The sequence below is a fragment of the Cnephaeus nilssonii genome, assembly GCF_951640355.1.
Source record: "Cnephaeus nilssonii genome assembly, chromosome: 5".
Taxonomy (NCBI): domain Eukaryota; kingdom Metazoa; phylum Chordata; class Mammalia; order Chiroptera; family Vespertilionidae; genus Cnephaeus; species Cnephaeus nilssonii.
In genome coordinates, this window is record NC_137076.1 from 76,168,500 (window position 1) to 76,186,619 (window position 18,120).

Genomic DNA, 18,120 nt, shown 5'->3' on the forward strand with positions numbered 1-18,120 from the left:
TTCACGTGTAGCCGGGCATCCTGTATTTACCCCACCACCCCAGGTGGGGTAACGGGCTAGGGCAGGAGCTGCGAAGGGCTGCACCCGGAAGGAGAAGGCACTCTGAGCGGGGCAGCGTGTGCAGCCAGCAGCCAGGCCCCGCCGCGCCCGCCCGCCCGCGAAGGAAGAGGGCCGCGGGTCTCTGCTGGCACCCCGCCCAGCACTGGGGGGTCAGGAAAGTTCAGGATAACCTGAGGCATCTGGTGCTGGGCTCCTCAAGACCCTGAAACCACTGCGCCGGCAACAAGCCCGAGGCCAGCCGCCCGACACCAAGATGGCGTCCGCGGCGGCTGCCAGCTTCCAAGATGGCGGCCGCGCCTGCGCTCCCGGCCGGCCCGTGCCCGTCTTTCCACCGGCGGGGAGCGCGACTCCCGTCGCCGAGCGCCGGTTGCCCTTCGGCCTGGGTGGTGGTCCGGGCCGCCGCCCCGCGCGATGTGGCTCCTCGGCTGGTGGCAGGTACTGCTGTGGGTGCTGGGGCCTCCCGCCCGCGGCCAGGAAGGTGAGTGCGGGCTGGGCCGTGGCTGGGGCGGTAGGCGGCGGCCCGCCCGGGCGACGGTCTCACCTGCGCGAAGGCCCGCAACGCGCGCCTCTCCTTGCCTCTTGCCCGCTCTTCTCCCCGCGTTGTCCCGGCTTGGGGTCCGCGGTGGGAGGCGCGGCGGAGCGGGGAGGCCGGTGTGCCCCGGCCTCGGTCAGGTGCCCTCAGCAGAGGGCTGGCGGTAGGGAGTGACCGTGCCCTAGCGTTCACTGGGGCACTTTGTTATGGCGGTGAGCACTTCGTTATCAATGCTAACACTGACCACGAATAGCCGGCATTTGTGCTGCCCTTAACAGGAGCCAGGAATGGTGCGTAGGCCTTTCATCCTCATCCCCCGCCGACCCTGGGAGCTGGGTTTCATTCGCACCTTCATAGGGGCCAGGTAATCTGCCCGAGTTTGCACTTCCGGAAAACGGCAGAGCCTGTCTGACTTGCAGAGCCCACGCTTTATTGTGCACCCTGCTCGACCACTTTCTTAAGAAGGTCAGTCTTGCTCAGGTGCCTGTCTGAAGGACATGACAGAAACACAGGAGACCCCCGCAGGGTGACCCGCTGCTTGCCAGGCATGCTCGCCGGGCTCCCCGCGTGGGGAGGGCAGCCACTCCGAGGATGGCTGGTCCAGGAGTGGAGGCCTTCCTCTCATTGCTCTTTCCCCCTCAGTTGGACAGCTGTTAAGTGGGGGTAATAACCCTTGTCCTCCTATCGCACATAACTGTTATAATGTGTGCAAAGATGCTTTACCATAGTAGAATCTTCCATAAAGCCATTATTAACGTTTTTTGCTTATAATTCACATGGCAAGCAGCCATTTTTGCTTGAAGCTATGTATTTATCTACTTATTTTTTTGGCATTCATTAATCTAGTACCTCCTTGAGACCTTCTTCATGACCTGGAGAATGGTGGGGCCCTCTGATAGTTGAATGGGAAGGATAGCTCTTTTCTCTGTAGGGAAAATTTCATATTTGAGGAGAACTGTAACTCTTTGGGGTTCATTTTTTTGGAAGTCAAATGTGACTGTGAGCATGCTGACATGTTTAGTTGCAGAGGAAAGTGGTCACATATGGTCAGGGGAGGAGCAGCCGGCCCCTGCTCTCCAGATGGGGACTGTGTACATGAGTGAAGAGGAGCCTTCACGTGGCCCAGTGGTCCTGGACACGCCAGCAGAAGCAGCCGATGCAGTGCTGGGGCTGGACACCGAGGGCAACCACATGGTGATGCTGTCTGTGATTCCTGGGGAAGCCGAAGACAAACTGAGCTCAGAGCCCAGCAGTGGCACGTGTGGGGCTGGAAGGAAGGAAGACTCACCATGCCACCTCCCGGAGAGCCTCTTTTCTCTGGACAGCGCTGGAGCCAGCATCCCGGATAGAGAAGAGGAGGATTACTCGGAGCCAGAAGCAGTGGAAGCTGACCCGGCCCCCGCTGAGGACTCCAATCACACTGACAGCCAGAAATCCCCCAAGGTCAGCTGTGAGGAGAGAAACGTTACCGGGCTAGAAAATTTCACCCTGAAAATTTTAAATATGTCACAGGTAAGAAAAAATGACTTACTACTGTTCTCCATTTTGGCACATCTATTTTTTATTTTATTTTTATTTTTTGCACATCGATGTTTTGATTCAAGACTCTATCAACTTTCAGATGGTAATCTTGATCATATTGTAAGTAGGATAATGTTCAGTGGCTGCATCAGTGAGAATGGATATAACTAGTGTCCATTATGCTTTGGGGCAACTTCAACCTAATCATCCTTGGAGTAGTCTCACCACCAGTCATCATGATAAAAATCCCAGTAGACATCAGAATCATAACAGAAGCCGCTTAAAAAGTCTGAATTATAGCCTGGCCAGTGTGTCTCGGTGGTTGAGCGTCAACCATGAGCCAGGAGGTCAGGGTTCAATTCCCGGTCAGGGCACATGCCCAGGTTGCAGGCTTGATCCCCATGAGGCAGCTAGCTGATCAGTGTTTCTCTCTCATGGATATTTCTCTCTCTCTCCCCCTCTCCCTTCTCTCTCTCTCTCTTAAAAAAAAATCTGAATTATAAAAAATAATCTGAATTGTTAAAATTGTAAGTTAGCATGATTTAGATTAGTGATGCCCCTGGGAAATATGTTATATTGAGGAAAGTCTTTTCCTCCAAAGAGTGTGAATCCAGTCTTTACTCTTGAGTGACTGCTGAAACAATTGTCCCAAACCCAGCCATGTTTTTCCAGCTAGTTAGATAAATAGTGATTCCATACTAAATGCTGGGATAAAGCCTGATAGCTTTCTGTGGGATAGTTTCTGTAGGATGGCTTTATGTCAGATGGCAGCACGAATGCAGAGAAGTCTGAGCTCTGAAAGCTGTGATTGCCTTTTATTTTTTTTTAATCCTCACCTGAGGATATGTTCATTGATTTGAGAGAGAGAGAGAGAGGAGAGAAAGAGAGGAGAGAGAGAGAGAGAGAGAGGAGAAGCATTGGTGTGAGAGAGAAACACCAACCCATTGCCCATATGCACCCTGAACGGGAATGGAACCTGCACCTAGGTATGTGCTCTGACTGGGAATTCCTGAAACCTTTTTGGTGTATGGGACGAAGCTCCAACCAACTGAACCACCCAGGCAGGCCCAGGACTGTGATTGCTTCTTTTTTTTTTTTTTTTATTCCTCACCTAAGGATATTTTTTCCATTGATTTTTAGAGTGTATAGAAAGAAAGGGGGAGAGATAGCATTGATATGAGAGTGATACATCAACTGGTTGCCTCTTGCATGCGCCCCAACCGGGGCCAGGGATCAAGCCTGCAACTAGAGTACATGCCCTTGACCAGAATCAAACCCACAACCCTTTAGTCTGCAGGCCAAAGCTCTAACCAGTGAGCCAAACAGCTAGGGCTGTTATTGCCTCTTTTAAATGAGGGCACGTATGATATGTTGAACACACAGCAGCCCCTCCAAGTGCAGGATCAGTGCTGGCCTCACACCCTCCCCAGTGCCTGGTAAACACCGTGCCTGAGCTCTGTGGGACTTGTCCCATAGGTGTCACACGCACGACCAGGAGAGAGCAGTTTAAACAGTCTGAGTTAGGGTGGTGGTAGGGATGGTGCACTTTTGACTTGAACTAACCTTTGGCCAAATACATTGATACAACTGCTCAGTACAGACTGGGATCTGCTGAGATGATAGTTTGGGTCTGAGATCACAGTGCTTTTAATAATGCCATTAGATTGTGTGAGATGCCCAATCAAAGGTTGGGACAGTGGCCTATACCCTGTGAGTACCTAGTATTTGAATGGCTAAATTATGAAAATTGCTCTATAGTAATGTTGAGAAAGCTTAAAGGAAAGTGTGTAACTTATTTGATAGTACTTTTCTGCTGATTGATGAATGCATATGATTCAAAATCCAAAAGGTTTTAAGGAGATATACTACAGTTTTCCTCCTCCCCCTCCCCGTACCTCCTTTTCCTGCTTCTTGGGTATCCTTCCAGAAAAATGTACATTTGCTGCTGACTGTAACACTTGTTTCTTTTACCATAGGACCTTATGGATTTCCTAAACCCCAATGGTAGTGACTGCACGCTAGTCCTGTTTTATACCCCTTGGTGCCGATTTTCTGCCAGCTTGGCCCCTCATTTTAATTCTCTGCCCCGGGCATTTCCAGCTCTTCATTTTTTGGCCCTGGATGCATCTCAGCATAGCAGGTATCTTCCCTTCGTTGGGTTTCCATGTTTCTGTGTCATCCCAAATCATCCTTTGGGATGACTGGTGGCAGTTGTTTGGAGGTGGTAGTTAAGTGAAATGCAGAGGAGGTAGGCATGAGCTTTTTAGAGGGATTGAAGGAAGGGAAAGGCAAGTGGGAGTGAGGAGGGATGTGGACTGACTGAGGAAATTGATGGCTCACTCTATGGAGGTCCCTTTTGAGGAAGGAGGACAGCTCTCTGTGTAGGGGCCGGAGGACTTCCCCGGATCCTGGCCAGAACGAATTAGCACAATCAGTCACAAGTAAGATCTTCCTTTGTGACTTTCATCTGCAGTTTAGGTCCCCACCCTGACAGCCTAACTCTTGGCACCCCCATTTTGTGTCTACTTAGAATTTCTTTTCCTTTTTCTTTTCTCCCTTTCCCTCTTACATTTAATTTTGCCTGAATATGCCTTAGTAGACATTCAATAAATTAATTCAATAATTAATTTAGCCATTTAAAATGACATTTACCATGGTTTTATTTTTATTTTTTCATATTGTTCAGTGGGTGTCTGTCTTTTTTAAATGTTCAATAAGATAAGTTACTGAGAACATTGTCCAGACAGTATATATATCCCCTAAGTGCTATGATTATGCTTGGGTTATAAATGCATGCTCCTCATCCTCTAAATCAGATGTTCCTTAGCAGGTCACAAGGAAGTGTTGTGTGTGAAAGAATTTGGCAAGGCTGGATGATGGTCAAGTTGGTGTAAAATTGAAGTTGAATAAAACTTGATTGATTTGTGCTACATTGATTTTTGGTATAGATAAGGTAACTGCCAGTCTTTACCTTAAACTGTTTATGAAGAAAGAAATTGCCCAACAAATTAGTAATTCTCACTTAGATATTCTCAGGGAAATATCTAAGTGGCCTAGCCTAGGAGAACAGATTGATGGGAAGGACAGTCCAGGTCAACATCCAGCTTTGAGCGGGCCCTCCACTGCCTCCAGGCTGGCAGGGCTGGCTCTAGCACCTGCTCAGTACTCTTTGGTTTTAGGTCTGGTACTGTGATCCCTATCTCCCCTCTCCCCCCCCCCCCCCACCCCCCCGCCATTCCCTGCAGGCTTTTATCATCTGCTTTGTTCCTTCATTTCCATGTATCCTTCTCAGTGTCTGATATGGTGGTCATAATTAAGAAGAATAAAGGATACTTGTTTTTATTATATGGCAGTGTGGGATGTGAGTTTGTCTCATATATTAATATTTAAGTTAAAGCATGTTTACAAAAGAAAAAATCCTGATTATCCAATATTACTAATGGGGGAAACTGAAGTTTAAAGAGGTTTAGTAGTCTGCAGTTACACAAATTACTTGGTTCACTGACAGAACTGAGCCTTGAACCCAGAATGTTTTGATTCAGAGCTCATACCATTACTCTGTATTATGTAAAGGTGAAACAAAACCACTCAGGTCATGTTACTTCCCAAGCATCTTGCCCTAATTGTGAACTTCCTGGTGTGTTTGTTACATCATAGATTCTTTTGTGCCAACTTTCCCAAACTAATTGCTTACCATAAGTTGAATTCTTTATGAGAGATGGAGGTGGGCATTCTGGAGAGTGTGAAATGTCTTTGTCAAGTAAATTGACACAGTGTGTTTTTGTCTGTGAGTTAGAACTCTTTGATCTGGCAGTTGGGAACTTACATGGTGGAGTAACTGTGTCAGGTGTAGTTCCATATTGTAATAGAAAGCGCCTCAGCAGAGCAGAAATGCCCCCAACTGTGACCCATAAGAAAGGTGGTCAGAAACAACTACAAGTCTGGAGTTGGAATATCAGAAACCTCCATACAGACCGATCCTATTTCATTTATTGCCATCCATTCTCATACGGTAACTGTGTGAGAAAGCCCACTGTTAATTCAGGTTTCTGTCTTTTTCTTGTAGCCTTTCCACCAGGTTTGGCACCGTAGCTGTTCCTAACATCTTGTTATTTCAAGGAGCTAAACCAATGGCTAGATTTAATCATACAGACAGAACATTGGAAACACTGAAAATCTTCATTTTTAACCAGACAGGTATGTAGAAGTAATAAGCTGTAGAAGACTTTTTATTGCTGGGGGTATGTGCCTTCTGTGGGTTCTGATCTGCTATCATCCTTAAGTGAAGGATTCAAGATTGCTTTGAGATGTAAAACTTATAATAAACTTGTATGTGCCTATTAAACGTCTCTCAATCAGTAACAAGCATAACATGAATAGGTAATGTTAATACGATTAAAGATATCTTTTTTTTTTTGAAGGACAGTCCTAGCTGGTTTGGCTCAGTGGATAGAGCGTTGGCCTGTGGACTGGAATACCGGGTTCGTTTCCGGTCAAGAGCATATGTCCAGGTTGCAGGCTCGATCCCCAGTAGGGGGCGTGCAGGAAGCAGCTATCAATGATTCTCTCTCGTTGATATTTCTATCTCTCTCTCCCTCTCCCTTCCGAAATCAATAAAAATATACTTAAAAAAAAAAAAAGGACTTTGAGAAAGAATTCACATATCATACACCTGTAGATACCTTTTTAAATCCATTTTTCATTTAAGTGTAATATTTACACAAAAATATGCATCAGTCAGTAGTGAACTGGGTGATGAATTTTCACAAAGTGAACACCTTGGGTAACAATACTCAGATCCAGAAAGAGAATAGTACCAGCCCCGTTTCAGCACTACTGCTCCTGCCCTCCCCATGGATGACCACCATCTTGACTCTGAACACTACAGACTACTGTTAGCTGTTGTTGAACTTTATGTTAATGGAGACAGAGTCTAGATTGTTTGTATCTGGCTTATTTCACTCACTTTAAAAAATATATATTTTTTTATTGATTTCAGAGAGGAAGGGAGATTGAAATATCAATGATGAGAATCATTGATTAGCTGCCTCCTGTATGCCCCCTATTGGGGATTGAGCCTGCAACCCAGGCATGTGCCCTTGACCAGAATCCAACCCGGGACCCTTCAGTCTGCACAGGCTGACGCTCTATCCACTGAGCAAAACCAGCTAAGGCTTCACTCACTCTTAGATCTATGGGATTCATCTGCGCTGCTGTGTATAGTTATGTTTTTTGTTGCTGTATAGTATTCCATTTATTAATCCATTTGCGGATGCTATTTTAATTCCTTAATATTTGCCAAACCAGATGGCCTTGTATATTGAAGATATTTCCTTCATTGGAAAAGTCTATCCCTCAAAAGCTTTAACATCTCAATAATGAGCATCCATTTTCTTCTTGAAGTATATTCCCTGAAAACAAATACAAATTATAACATACCTTCCATATATATTAAGTTATATGTAATTACTTATATCTAACACTAAATAACAAAGAGCTGGGTGACCTCATAGGAGAAGAAGGCTTGTTACCAGGTGGTTAGCTATTTCAAGTCTTGTCATTCAGACTGATATGGAGAAAGGGAGCTATTTTATTCAGTGCTCCTAGAAAACCTAGGATACCAATGAAATCGGTAATCACCGATCCCAGTTGTTATTTGCGCTAACAATGCTTTTAGTAAATTTATTTGGAAGCATTTTGTATTTTGCATTACTTAACCTGTGAAAACCTTCTTTAGACTCCTGAGAGTAGCTTTACTAGTTACTTGTTGGACTTTGGTTTCAAAAGAGAACAAAAGACAACTCTTACAATGCCCTGATGAGCTCACAGAAATTCCAGTGTTTTAGCTTGGAATAGCGGCATGGATTTCTGTTCCTTTGATGTGGTAGGGAGAAAGGCAAGTTACAAATTACACAGACAGGTGAAACCCATCCTAGATATAGTATCAGTGGTGTTTAAGACTGCATGTCATTTTGCATGCCATGCAAAATACTTCAGGAAGATCTGTAGCGGGTGTGTTTTCTATCTGATTTGAAATAATTGTTTTCTCTTGCAGGTATAGAAGCCAAGAAAAATGTGGTGGTAACTCAAGCCGACCAAATAGGACCTCTTCCCAGCACTTCGATAAAAAGCGTGGACTGGTTGCTTGTATTTTCCTTATTCTTTTTAATTAGTTTTATTATGTATGCTACTATTCGAACTGAGAGCATTCGGTGGCTAATTCCAGGACAAGAGCAGGAACATGTGGAGTAGAGATGGACTGAAGGAAGTTGGAAAGAGGAATTTCAATCCTTCATTTCAGAAATTAATGCTGCAATTTCATATATCTTCTCCAGTGAAGAGTTGATTTACAACTTCAAAGAATCATGCGTTTGTTGAACTGTTCAATGTGTAAAAAAAAAATTATAAACTGGTGTTTTAACTAGTATTGCAATAAGCAAATGTAAAAATATTCAGTAGAATTCACCATTCTTGTTTTTACTATTTGAACTTAATCCAGTATTTTAAGGGAATAATCCAGTTTGAAATGTGAAGATGTATTTTGGTGGAATAATGAGTAGAATGACAATCTGCTTACTATATGGAAGGCAGAAATAGGACTTTCAGATTAGAAAACTCTGGATTCCTTATATGTCTAAGAAGATTGGTCTTCTGTTCATTTGCAGTTTCTCTCTCCGACTTTAAGCAGGAAAGTATTGTTACAGAAAGAATAAACTAGAATTGGTAAGTATGACCTTATAAGTAGCAACTAATGGGAAAATAAGAGTCAAATATCCTGTTGTTTGTGACCTCTAATTTCACTAAAAGAATTTTAAGTGGCTTAAGAAGTTTTTTTCTGGGGAAGGCAGAGCTATTAGGAGGAAGTCAATGTTATCATAACTGAAGCTTCTTTAGTAACAGTTCTGTGCTAAAGCATAACTTAATTTTAGTCATAGTTATCTAACCAGCATGCATTAATTGAACCTTAAAAATGTTAGCACTGTGCTAGGTTTAGTGAGAGCCAAAAGAAATATAAACCACTATTCTTGCCCACAAGTTTATTCTAGTCTAGTTTTAGGACACATATAGAAAACATATAACATGTCACTTATACAAACGTTGAAAAGCTGTTTTTAAAAGGTTCCTTAAATTCAGATATGACAACTGATCACATGATGATGCATTACTTTTATACTGATTGTATTTTATTTACTTATTAAAAAATATTTTTATTGATTTTAGAGAGGAAGGGAGAGGCAGAGAGATAGAAATATCACTAATGAGAGGGAATCATTGATTGGCTGCCTCCTGCACACTCCACACTGGGGATCGAGCTAGCAACCCGGGCATGTGCCCTGACTGGGAATTGAACCCTGACCTCCTGGTTCATAGGTTGATGATCAACCACAGGGCCACACCGGCCTGGCAATTATTTGTGTTTTAGAGAGTTCATTTCATAAGGCACCCTAAATTTTATGGAAATAGAACCTTTTAGATGAATCTTCTCACATTACAGAGGATATTTTAAAATTTTATGTCATGTTGTGGACAGCTATGGCTGGGGTAGTCACTGGCAGGAGGGAACTGTGGCTCAGAACAGTACCATTATTATTTCCACTTTACAAGTGAGCAAACGCAGACACAGAGAGGTTTAACAACTCACCCAGGTCACACACATAGTAAGTTGATGAAGCTGGGATTTGAACTTTCATATGTATGTATCTACACTTAAAATATAGGGGAAAAACCTCTAATAATTCCATTTCTCATAATAACCAACACTTGAATATTACTGTGTGTGCGCCAGGTACTGTTTTACATATAGTTTCATTTATCTGTACAATAGCCTTATGAGATTGGCACTGCTATTTAGTATCCTCACTTTACAGAAGAGAAAATGAGGCCCTAAGTAACTTGGCTCTTGGTCATGTAGCTCCCAGCTACAGACTTAATGACATGTGGGACGCAGCTTCAGACTTAATCATATGTGGGATGGTACCCTGCCCCACCTCTGTGCCATGGCCTAAGCGATCATGGCATGTATTTCCCTCCAGTCTTCCTATTATGTTCCCCATAGCTAGTCATAATATAGCTAAAATTTAGTACTTTGTGGGTCTTTTTCCCCCTTTACAAATGGTAAGTATTTCACCGTTGCTAATCGTTTTCCTAACCATGGCTATATAGTAGGCCTTTCAGTAGATTTGGCAGTGGTTTCCCAACCTATCTGTTGCTGAATTTATGGCTGTACGTAGTCTCATTTCCTCAGACTCCCAGAGTGGGAGTTATTCTTCTAAAGATACAGGATTTTATGCCTTTGATATGTAATGGGGCCCTGCTCTATCTAGTCTGGGGCTGTGAAAGACTCCCAGGATGACCATCCACGGCTTTGCTTCTATCACTTAGTTGAGACAAGCTACATGGGGTTCCCACTGTGAAACAGGCTATTCCTTGGAGGGAAGGTTCAAGAGTAGAGTTAAAAATAAAAAGAATAGAGTATTAGCCATGGAGCACTGGTATTAAGGGGAAGCACAGGATGGAACAAAATCTATAAAAAAAGCGTAATATGCTAATTAGACTGGTGACTTTCCAGACGAAGCTGGGGCTACAAGGGAAGCCTGGGTCCCGGGTGCCAGAGGGAAGCTGGTGTTGGCAACCGGGGGAAAGAGGGCCTACTCTTGCACGAATTTCATGGATCGGGCCTCTAGTTTTTATATAAAAAGAGGCAGAGCCAGACCAGCTCCAATAGTGCCAGTCCCTCATGGCTAGCTGGTGCTTCCAGTAGCCAACTGCCTACCCTGTAAGTGCCCCAACAGGACCCCTCTCCCTTGGAGTCTGAAATACTGAAAGCTGGTGGCATGTCCCAGGCTACTGACATACATGCTTAAGCAGAATAAAGGAGTACACACTGAGTCTGAAATGGAAGGCTATTCCTGCACAAGGGATAAGCCTGGCACAGACTGCGGCGAAGGAAGTGTTCCAGGCCCAAGCCCATCCTTAGGTAGCCTAGCAGGGGATGAAAGACAGGAGGCTGCCTTTCTCAACATGTCTACTACAGGGGATCTGCCCAGTAAATCCTTACCTGGGACTTAAATCCTATTATTTGGAGAGCTACATGCGAGGAAAGAGCATTTACAGCCCCTAAAGGTGGACATCATTTCTTCTGGGCCTTACTAGTATCCTGCTGCTGCTGCTTTCATGACTAGAGCTGAAATGCCAGTCACAGAGGTGTTAGCAAAGGAAAATGATGAAAATAAACTTACTGAAAATGATGAGGGGACTTTCAGGGGGTTCCAGGACCCAATTTTCAATGTAGCCGTGGTAGGGTTTCCCTCACCAACAGACAATTCTTGGGACACTAGCAGGGTGTCCAAGAATTCAACTCAATTCTGACACTCTACCCAGAGATAGTATCAGGTTCCAAAGGTTAAGGGTTGAGTCCCAGAAGGCTGTCTCTGCCCTCCACCCTACAGAAGCCAGCTGTAAAGCAGGGGTTGTACTTCTAATGGACTGGCTATAAATCAGAGGTCCCCACAACCCACTCCTTGGGTTCGATTAATTTGCTGGAAGGGATTACAGAACTCAGGAAAAACCCGTTGACTCACTAGACCAGTTCATTACAAATGATATTAAAACATAGAAGAGATGAAGCCAGATGAAGAGATAACCTAGGGCTAGGTCCTGAACACAGGAGCTTCTGTCCTCATGGAGCTTGGAGCCCCCACAAGGTGGCTCACCTCCCCAGAGGTCAGGGGGTAGGACTAAACGTTATAATGCTAATCACAAGGTTGGCTCCATAGGCCACCAGCCCTCATCCTTCGGTGCTTTCCAAAAATGCACTCATTAACATTTTAACAAAAGACACCTTTATCATGCTCAACACTTAGGGAAGACCAAGCATAAATCACAATAGCATAGGACTCTAACTTGTTCACACTTACAGGTTCATTTTCCCCTTTCTTTTGAGAGTACATTCATTAAAGCTGGGACAGTGAAACAAGGAAAGGCCCAAGACAGAGGCAACAGGAGAGAGACTAGGCGGGCTGCTTTGGCTCTAAAACAGTTATGGTTAAGAAGTGAGCCAAGTTGGGGACTTCTGTCAGCTCACTGGAGAGTCCGAGAAAAGGGGCCATGGGAACAGATTCAGGGGGTTGGCCTGGGACAGCTGCTGCTGCCCATTGCTCTCCCGGTTACAAGTCTTGTGGGGTCCCTTAGAGTTTAGGAGAAGCTTGCCAGTGGAGGAAGAAAAGGGGTAATGTGTGGGCATGCTCCCGGAAGAGAGCACACCTCATTTTTCAATTCTTACTTTAATGAGCAAGTTTGTACAGTACTTTTTCATGATTGTAAACACTCGAGGTAAATATTGGAAATACAACATTTAATTCCACCCCTAGTCTCTATCCACCTGAGGCAGAGAAACTAGAATGTCTTAGATAAGTGCCTTGAGGCCAATAGCATTTGATTAGGGCCTCCAGGGAGATTCTCCCTGAGTTTTCATCAAGTGGGCAAAAGTGAAGAAGGTGGTTTGGGTCGTAAGTTTCAGGCTATTTTGAGGTAAAAAAGCTTTATTTTTTCAAGTCCACGGGAAATAAAAGCTAACACTAAAATAAGCCAGTCGGAGAAAGATAAATACATGATCTCACTCATTTGTGGAACATAGTGAACAACATAAAACGATGAACAAAAGTAGATCCAGGGACAGAGAAGCATCGAACTATCAAACCTCAGCGGGAAGGCAGGGAGGGGGGGAGGGTAAGGGATGAACCAAAGGACTTGTATGCATGCATATAAGCATTACCAATGGACACAGACACTAGGGGGGTGGGAGTGGCCACGGAGAGGTCAATGGGGGAAAAATAATATTGTATGGGCCAAGAGGGGTACTTGAAACATCAGGGGGACCATTCTGTAAAGTATATGATTGTCTAACCCAGTGGTCGGCAAACTCATTAGTCAACAGAGCCAAATATCAACAGTACAACGATTGAAATTTCTTTTGAGCCGAAAACCGACTTCTGCGCATGGGCCACGAAGTTTCAATCGCACTGTACGTGGTATTTTGTGGAAGAGCCATACTCAAGGGGCCAAAGAGCCGTATGTGGCTCGCGAGCCGTGGTTTGCCGACCACTGGTCTAACCACTATGTTGTACATCTGAAATTAATACAGAATAATATTGAATGTGAAAAGATAAAAATAAAATAAAAACATCCCCATTTTGCAAAAAAAAAAAAGTAATGACAGGCCCTAGCCAGTTTTGCTCAGTGGATAGAGCATCGGCCTGCGGACTGAAGGGTCCCAGGTTCGATTCCGGTCAAAGGCACATGCCCGGGTTGTGGGCTTGATCCCCAGTGGAGGCCGTGCAGGAGGCAGCTGATCAATGATTCTCTCTCATCACTGATGTTTCTCTCTCTCTCTCCCTTCCTCTTTAAAATCAATAAAAATATAATATTAAATAAACCCCACAAACTAATGCTAGTAACTGCTAAGCTGAACTTAAATGGACTCACCCTTTAAAAAAATTCTTGAGTGTCTTGTTATATCCTCGGCAAAATTGCTCATATTATTAATTTGCTTAAACTAGTTAAAAACAGACACAAGTGAATATACTAAGAATCGCTGAACTACACATTTTAAAGGGTGAATTTTAAGTTATATGTGAATTACATCTCAGAAAGACAAAAGGCAAAAAATGATGAGAATAAAATATTAATGAATACACACACGTAAAAATGCCCCTCTTCAAAACGATACAGGCCGAAACCGGTTTGGCTCAGTGGATAGAGCGTCGGCCTGCGGACTGAAAGGTCCCAGGTTCGATTCCGGTCAAGGGCATGTACCTTGGTTGCGGGCACATCCCCAGTAGGGGGTGTGCAAGAGGCAGCTGATCGATGTTTCTCTCTCATCGATGTTTCTAACTCTCTATCCCTCTCTCTTCCTCTCTGTGAAAAATCAATAAAATATATTTAAAAAAAAAAAAAAAAAAAAAAAAAAAAAAAAAACGATACAGAAAATTTATCTAAGTCCGTCAACATGTATCTTTGAAGTGCCTACTGTGTGCCGCGCCTTCAGACAACACTGAGAGCCAGGCTTTCCAGATTATTTAGGCCCACACAGGTGAGCCAGTTTGCCCAGGGTCTTGGCAGCTAAGGAAGCACAAAGCTTAGGTTCGAACCTCCGTGCGCTGACCTCCGAGTCCCGGACCCGAATCACGATGGTTCACCCCCCGCCCCCGCCCCCGCGAGCACCGAGGGGAGGGGTCCCCGAGCACCCACCCGCGGCGCAGACTGTCCGCCCACCGCCCAGGAGGGAGTCCGGCTCCGTCGGAGCGTCCGTGAGTGTGCGGCGACCCGAGCCCGGCGCCGAGGAGCAGAACCGGAGGTCAAACCTAAGCGCGAGGGAAGCCCAGCGCGCCGCCAGCCGCTCTCCATCCCGCACAGACGAGGAAACTCGGACCCGGGCAGGGGAGCTGCGGAAGGAGTGCCGAGCGGCGCCGGCGGGGGCCGGCGGGGGCCGGCGGGGGCCGGCGGGGGCCGGCGGGGGCCGGCGGGGGCCGGCGGGGGCCGGCGGGGGCCGGCGGGGGCCGGCGGGGGCCGGCGGGGGCCTGCGGGGCGCGTCCGCCCGCCGCCTGCAGAGCAGGTGGAAGCTGTCGGGGGCCTTCCGGGGCGGGCCGCGCCTGGGCCTGCCCGGCGGGCCGGCTGTGCGGGGAGCCGAGGCGGTGGCCGGCGGGCAGGCAGTGCGCCGGGCAGCTCTCGGCCGGCGGCCATGGCGGCGGCTCTGGGGGCGCGGGGGGCGACGCGGCGCTTGTTGGCGGCGCTGCGGGGTTGGAACCCGGGCCTCGCGGCCATGGTGAGTGGGTGCGGAGGGCGCGCGGTGCGGGAGGGGGCGCGGCTCCGTGGCGCTGGCGGAGGGGCGGGAGGGACCGCGCAGGCCCGACGGGGGCCCGGCTTTCGGGCTCGGACTTCGGCGGCTGCGCCGGCGTGGCCGCAGCACCCGGGTTTCCCCTTGCCTTAAAAACCCCGCCGCAGTACGAGATTTCGAACCGGGAGGCTAACGAGAACGTTTGTTCCTTAAAAGACAGGAGAGTAGTTGTAACAGTACCTGGTGGCCAGGGTCACCGGTGTGACTGCCCGCGCTGTTCGGGCCTCCGGGCTGTGCGCTCCGCGAGAGCAGGACCGGCTCCCTCAGGGCGCGCTCGCTGTAAAATGGACCGAATGTTGAATTAACGAGTTTGTTTCGGTGTTATTCTTTTCGAGAAATTATTAATAAATTATCTTTTTGGTGACACATCGATTCTTCTTTCTTCTTATGAGTGGCGTCCTTCAGCTTTCCTGCTTTAGAAATTAATATATTGGGGATAAATGAACTTGAGAGAAAGCTTTAACGTGCAGCACCACCTAGTGGGGGAAATGTTGCATTTAAACTCATTTTAAGTTGATTTTATTAGAGCCCATTTGGCAGTTTGCAATTAAAAAAGAATTTTTTTATTGATTGTTGAGAGAGAGAGAGAGAGAGAGAGAGAGAGAGAGAGAGAGAGAGAGAGAGAAAGAAAGAGAGAGAAACATCGATGTGAGAGCAAAACATCCATTGGCTGCTTTCCTCATGCTCACTTCACTACCGGGAATGGAGCCCGCAGCCCCAGGCATGTGCCCTGACCAGGAATCACCCTGGCAGCCCCTTTCTCTTTGGTTGTGGGTAAGGGTAGCTGACCTAGCCCTCCACCACACCCAGCCAGCTGAGCCACACCGGCCAGAGCAGTTCGCAGTATTTTGATAGAAGAAATTAAAAATTCCTCGGGGATGGAGGAAGCTAGGCACCTTGCTTCCTGACCGTTAAGGTGAGAACACAAGTTGAGGGCTTCCTGCCATCCAGGCACAAGTAATCCAGGTACTGGTGATTAAGTCAAATTAGGGTGTTCTGGGAGGAATGAATAAACAGACATGATTTGAGTGACTGCCCTGTGCTATGCTGGGTGCCTTCAGATGAAAAACCTCTTTAATTGAAGCCTTTCAGAAACCTCATCAGGTTGGTATTGTAATATCCCCATTGTAGGCTCAACACAGGGACAATGGCGACTGTCCCTTCGGCCCTAGCCCTGAAGCCACACAACTTGGTTTCTTCCTGTCTGTCTCTGGTGCCTCCCGAGCCACTGTCCATCCGTAGGAGCGCAGGGTGAGTGCCTGCAAGAGATTGAGTCTGAGCATCGGCCCTTTCAGAGGATGCCTGCGTTTTCAGCGGCCTTCCATCTCACCCAGGTGGATGGAATCCCCACTGATTTTCACAGCCATGTGTGGTGGGGTTCCTCTTTCTGGCAGAGGAACCAGTGTGGGGAGGTCAGGGTGGGGCTGGGACCCCTGGCTCCCAATTCTCACCTGTCGCACTTGGGCATGGGGTCAGCCCATTTCATGTCTCCGCCTCCTACTAGTTGCGTAGTGGCTTTTTAATTTTCTTAGTTATAGGACTTACATTCAGCTAGTCTTCACATAGTTCTAGGTCAGTGGTCGGCAAACTGCGGCTCGCGAGCCACATGCGGCTCTTTGGCCCCTTGAGTGTGGCTTTTCCACAAAATACCACGGCCTGGGCGAGTCTATTTTGAAGAAATGGCGTTAGAAGAAGTTTAAGTTTAAAAAATTTGGCTCTCAAAAGAAATTTCAATGGTTGTACTGTTGATATTTGGCTCTGTTGACTAATGAGTTTGCCGACCACTGCTCTACGTTGATTGTTCTGTAATTTGTAATTTTGATGTGGTCATGGGAAGAGGAGAGAACGGTGTTCACTACTCTGCCATCTTGACCCAAACCTCTAGAATCAGTTGTCTTACAGTAAGTTTACTGACTTTGCTCTCTTACATTAATGTCAGTAAGAAAAGGTTTTAGGATTTTTGAAGTGGGAAGAGTTGCAGTTTCATAGTGAAGAATCCAGCTCAGCCCCCAGTTACCCTTTGATGAGGAACCCTCACGTTAGCTCATTCTTTCTGGATGACAGTCCCTCTCTCACTTAAGCCTACAGAAACCCTACAATAGGTAAGGCAAGAGTTTTTGATTGGCACGTTTGCCAGAATGGGAATGAAACTCTTCTGACTTCTAGTAGAGTGCCCTTCTCTCCTCTCTCTGGCCATGATGCTTACATTACAATTCTTTCAATTAAAAAACAAATAGAATGGAGCCCGGCCAGAGTGGCTCAGTGGTTTAGCGTCGACCTATGAACCAGGAGGTCACAGTTCGATTCCCGGTCAGGGAATATGCCCGGGTTGCAGGTTCGATCCCCAGTGTGGGGCATTGCAGGAGGCAGCCAATCAATGATTCTCTCTCATCATTGATGTTTCTATCTCTCTCCCTCTACTTTCCTCTCTGAAATCAATAAAAATATATTTAAGACACACACACACACACACACACACACACACACACATACACCAAATATGGAAAGTGTGGACCTGTTAACCAACAGAAGTCTTGGGTTGTGAATTTCATCACCAGGTGAATAGGAACAAGGTGGGCAATTCACACAAGTGCTTTGAACTGGGCAGTGCTCTGGCCAGACTGTGGAGGGAGTTATCTTACTGGTACTCTGAGAAAACTCACTTCACTAAGGCAAAAGGCTTTTTACCTGTCGTCTAGAGGGTCTGTGGATCTCAGAAGTTATTATCAAAGTCCTGTGTAAATGTGCACTTGCCCCCCTGCCCTGGGGATTAGTTTTTATCATATCTGAAAGGGAATAGTGAACCAAGACAGTTAAGTCCCATGTCAATAAGCAGTGAAGGCTACTAAGGTGGTGTGGGACCATCCCAAGAGCACTAGACCACAAGTTTATAGCCGAGTTCTAATTCTGGCCCTGCCACTATACTTGCAGGGTTTCCTTGGGTGAGTGTGTTTAACTCAGTTTCCTAAGTTCTGGAATGCTGGCCATTATTAATGGTCATTAGTAAGATGGACGGTGGTAATGGTCAGTCTCAACTGTATCTGTAATAAACCAGAGAAGCTCAATTGTGACGTTTAAGACAGTGGTAAGGGGTAATGATACACCAATTGTA

General features: G+C 46.2%; 2 protein-coding genes across 2 annotated transcripts in view; both read left to right on the plus strand.

Moving 5' to 3' along the window:
• The first annotated feature begins 95 nt into the window (after nt 1-95).
• TXNDC15 (thioredoxin domain containing 15) lies at nt 96-13,321 on the plus strand. Its single transcript, XM_079772168.1, is given in 6 exon segments — nt 96-463; nt 466-538; nt 1,614-2,104; nt 4,090-4,253; nt 6,180-6,310; nt 8,169-13,321. Coding segments are annotated over 6 exon segments (1,206 nt in total). The 5' UTR covers nt 96-313; the 3' UTR covers nt 8,366-13,321.
• A 1,418-nt stretch (nt 13,322-14,739) lies between these two features.
• The window catches only part of PCBD2 (pterin-4 alpha-carbinolamine dehydratase 2), a 58,208-nt gene continuing 54,827 nt past the window's right edge, over nt 14,740-18,120 (plus strand). Inside the window, exon 1 of the mRNA XM_079770998.1 lies at nt 14,740-14,936. Within this exon, the coding sequence (XP_079627124.1) occupies nt 14,853-14,936 (84 nt within the window). The 5' untranslated portion in view covers nt 14,740-14,852. The remainder of the gene's footprint in view (nt 14,937-18,120) is intronic.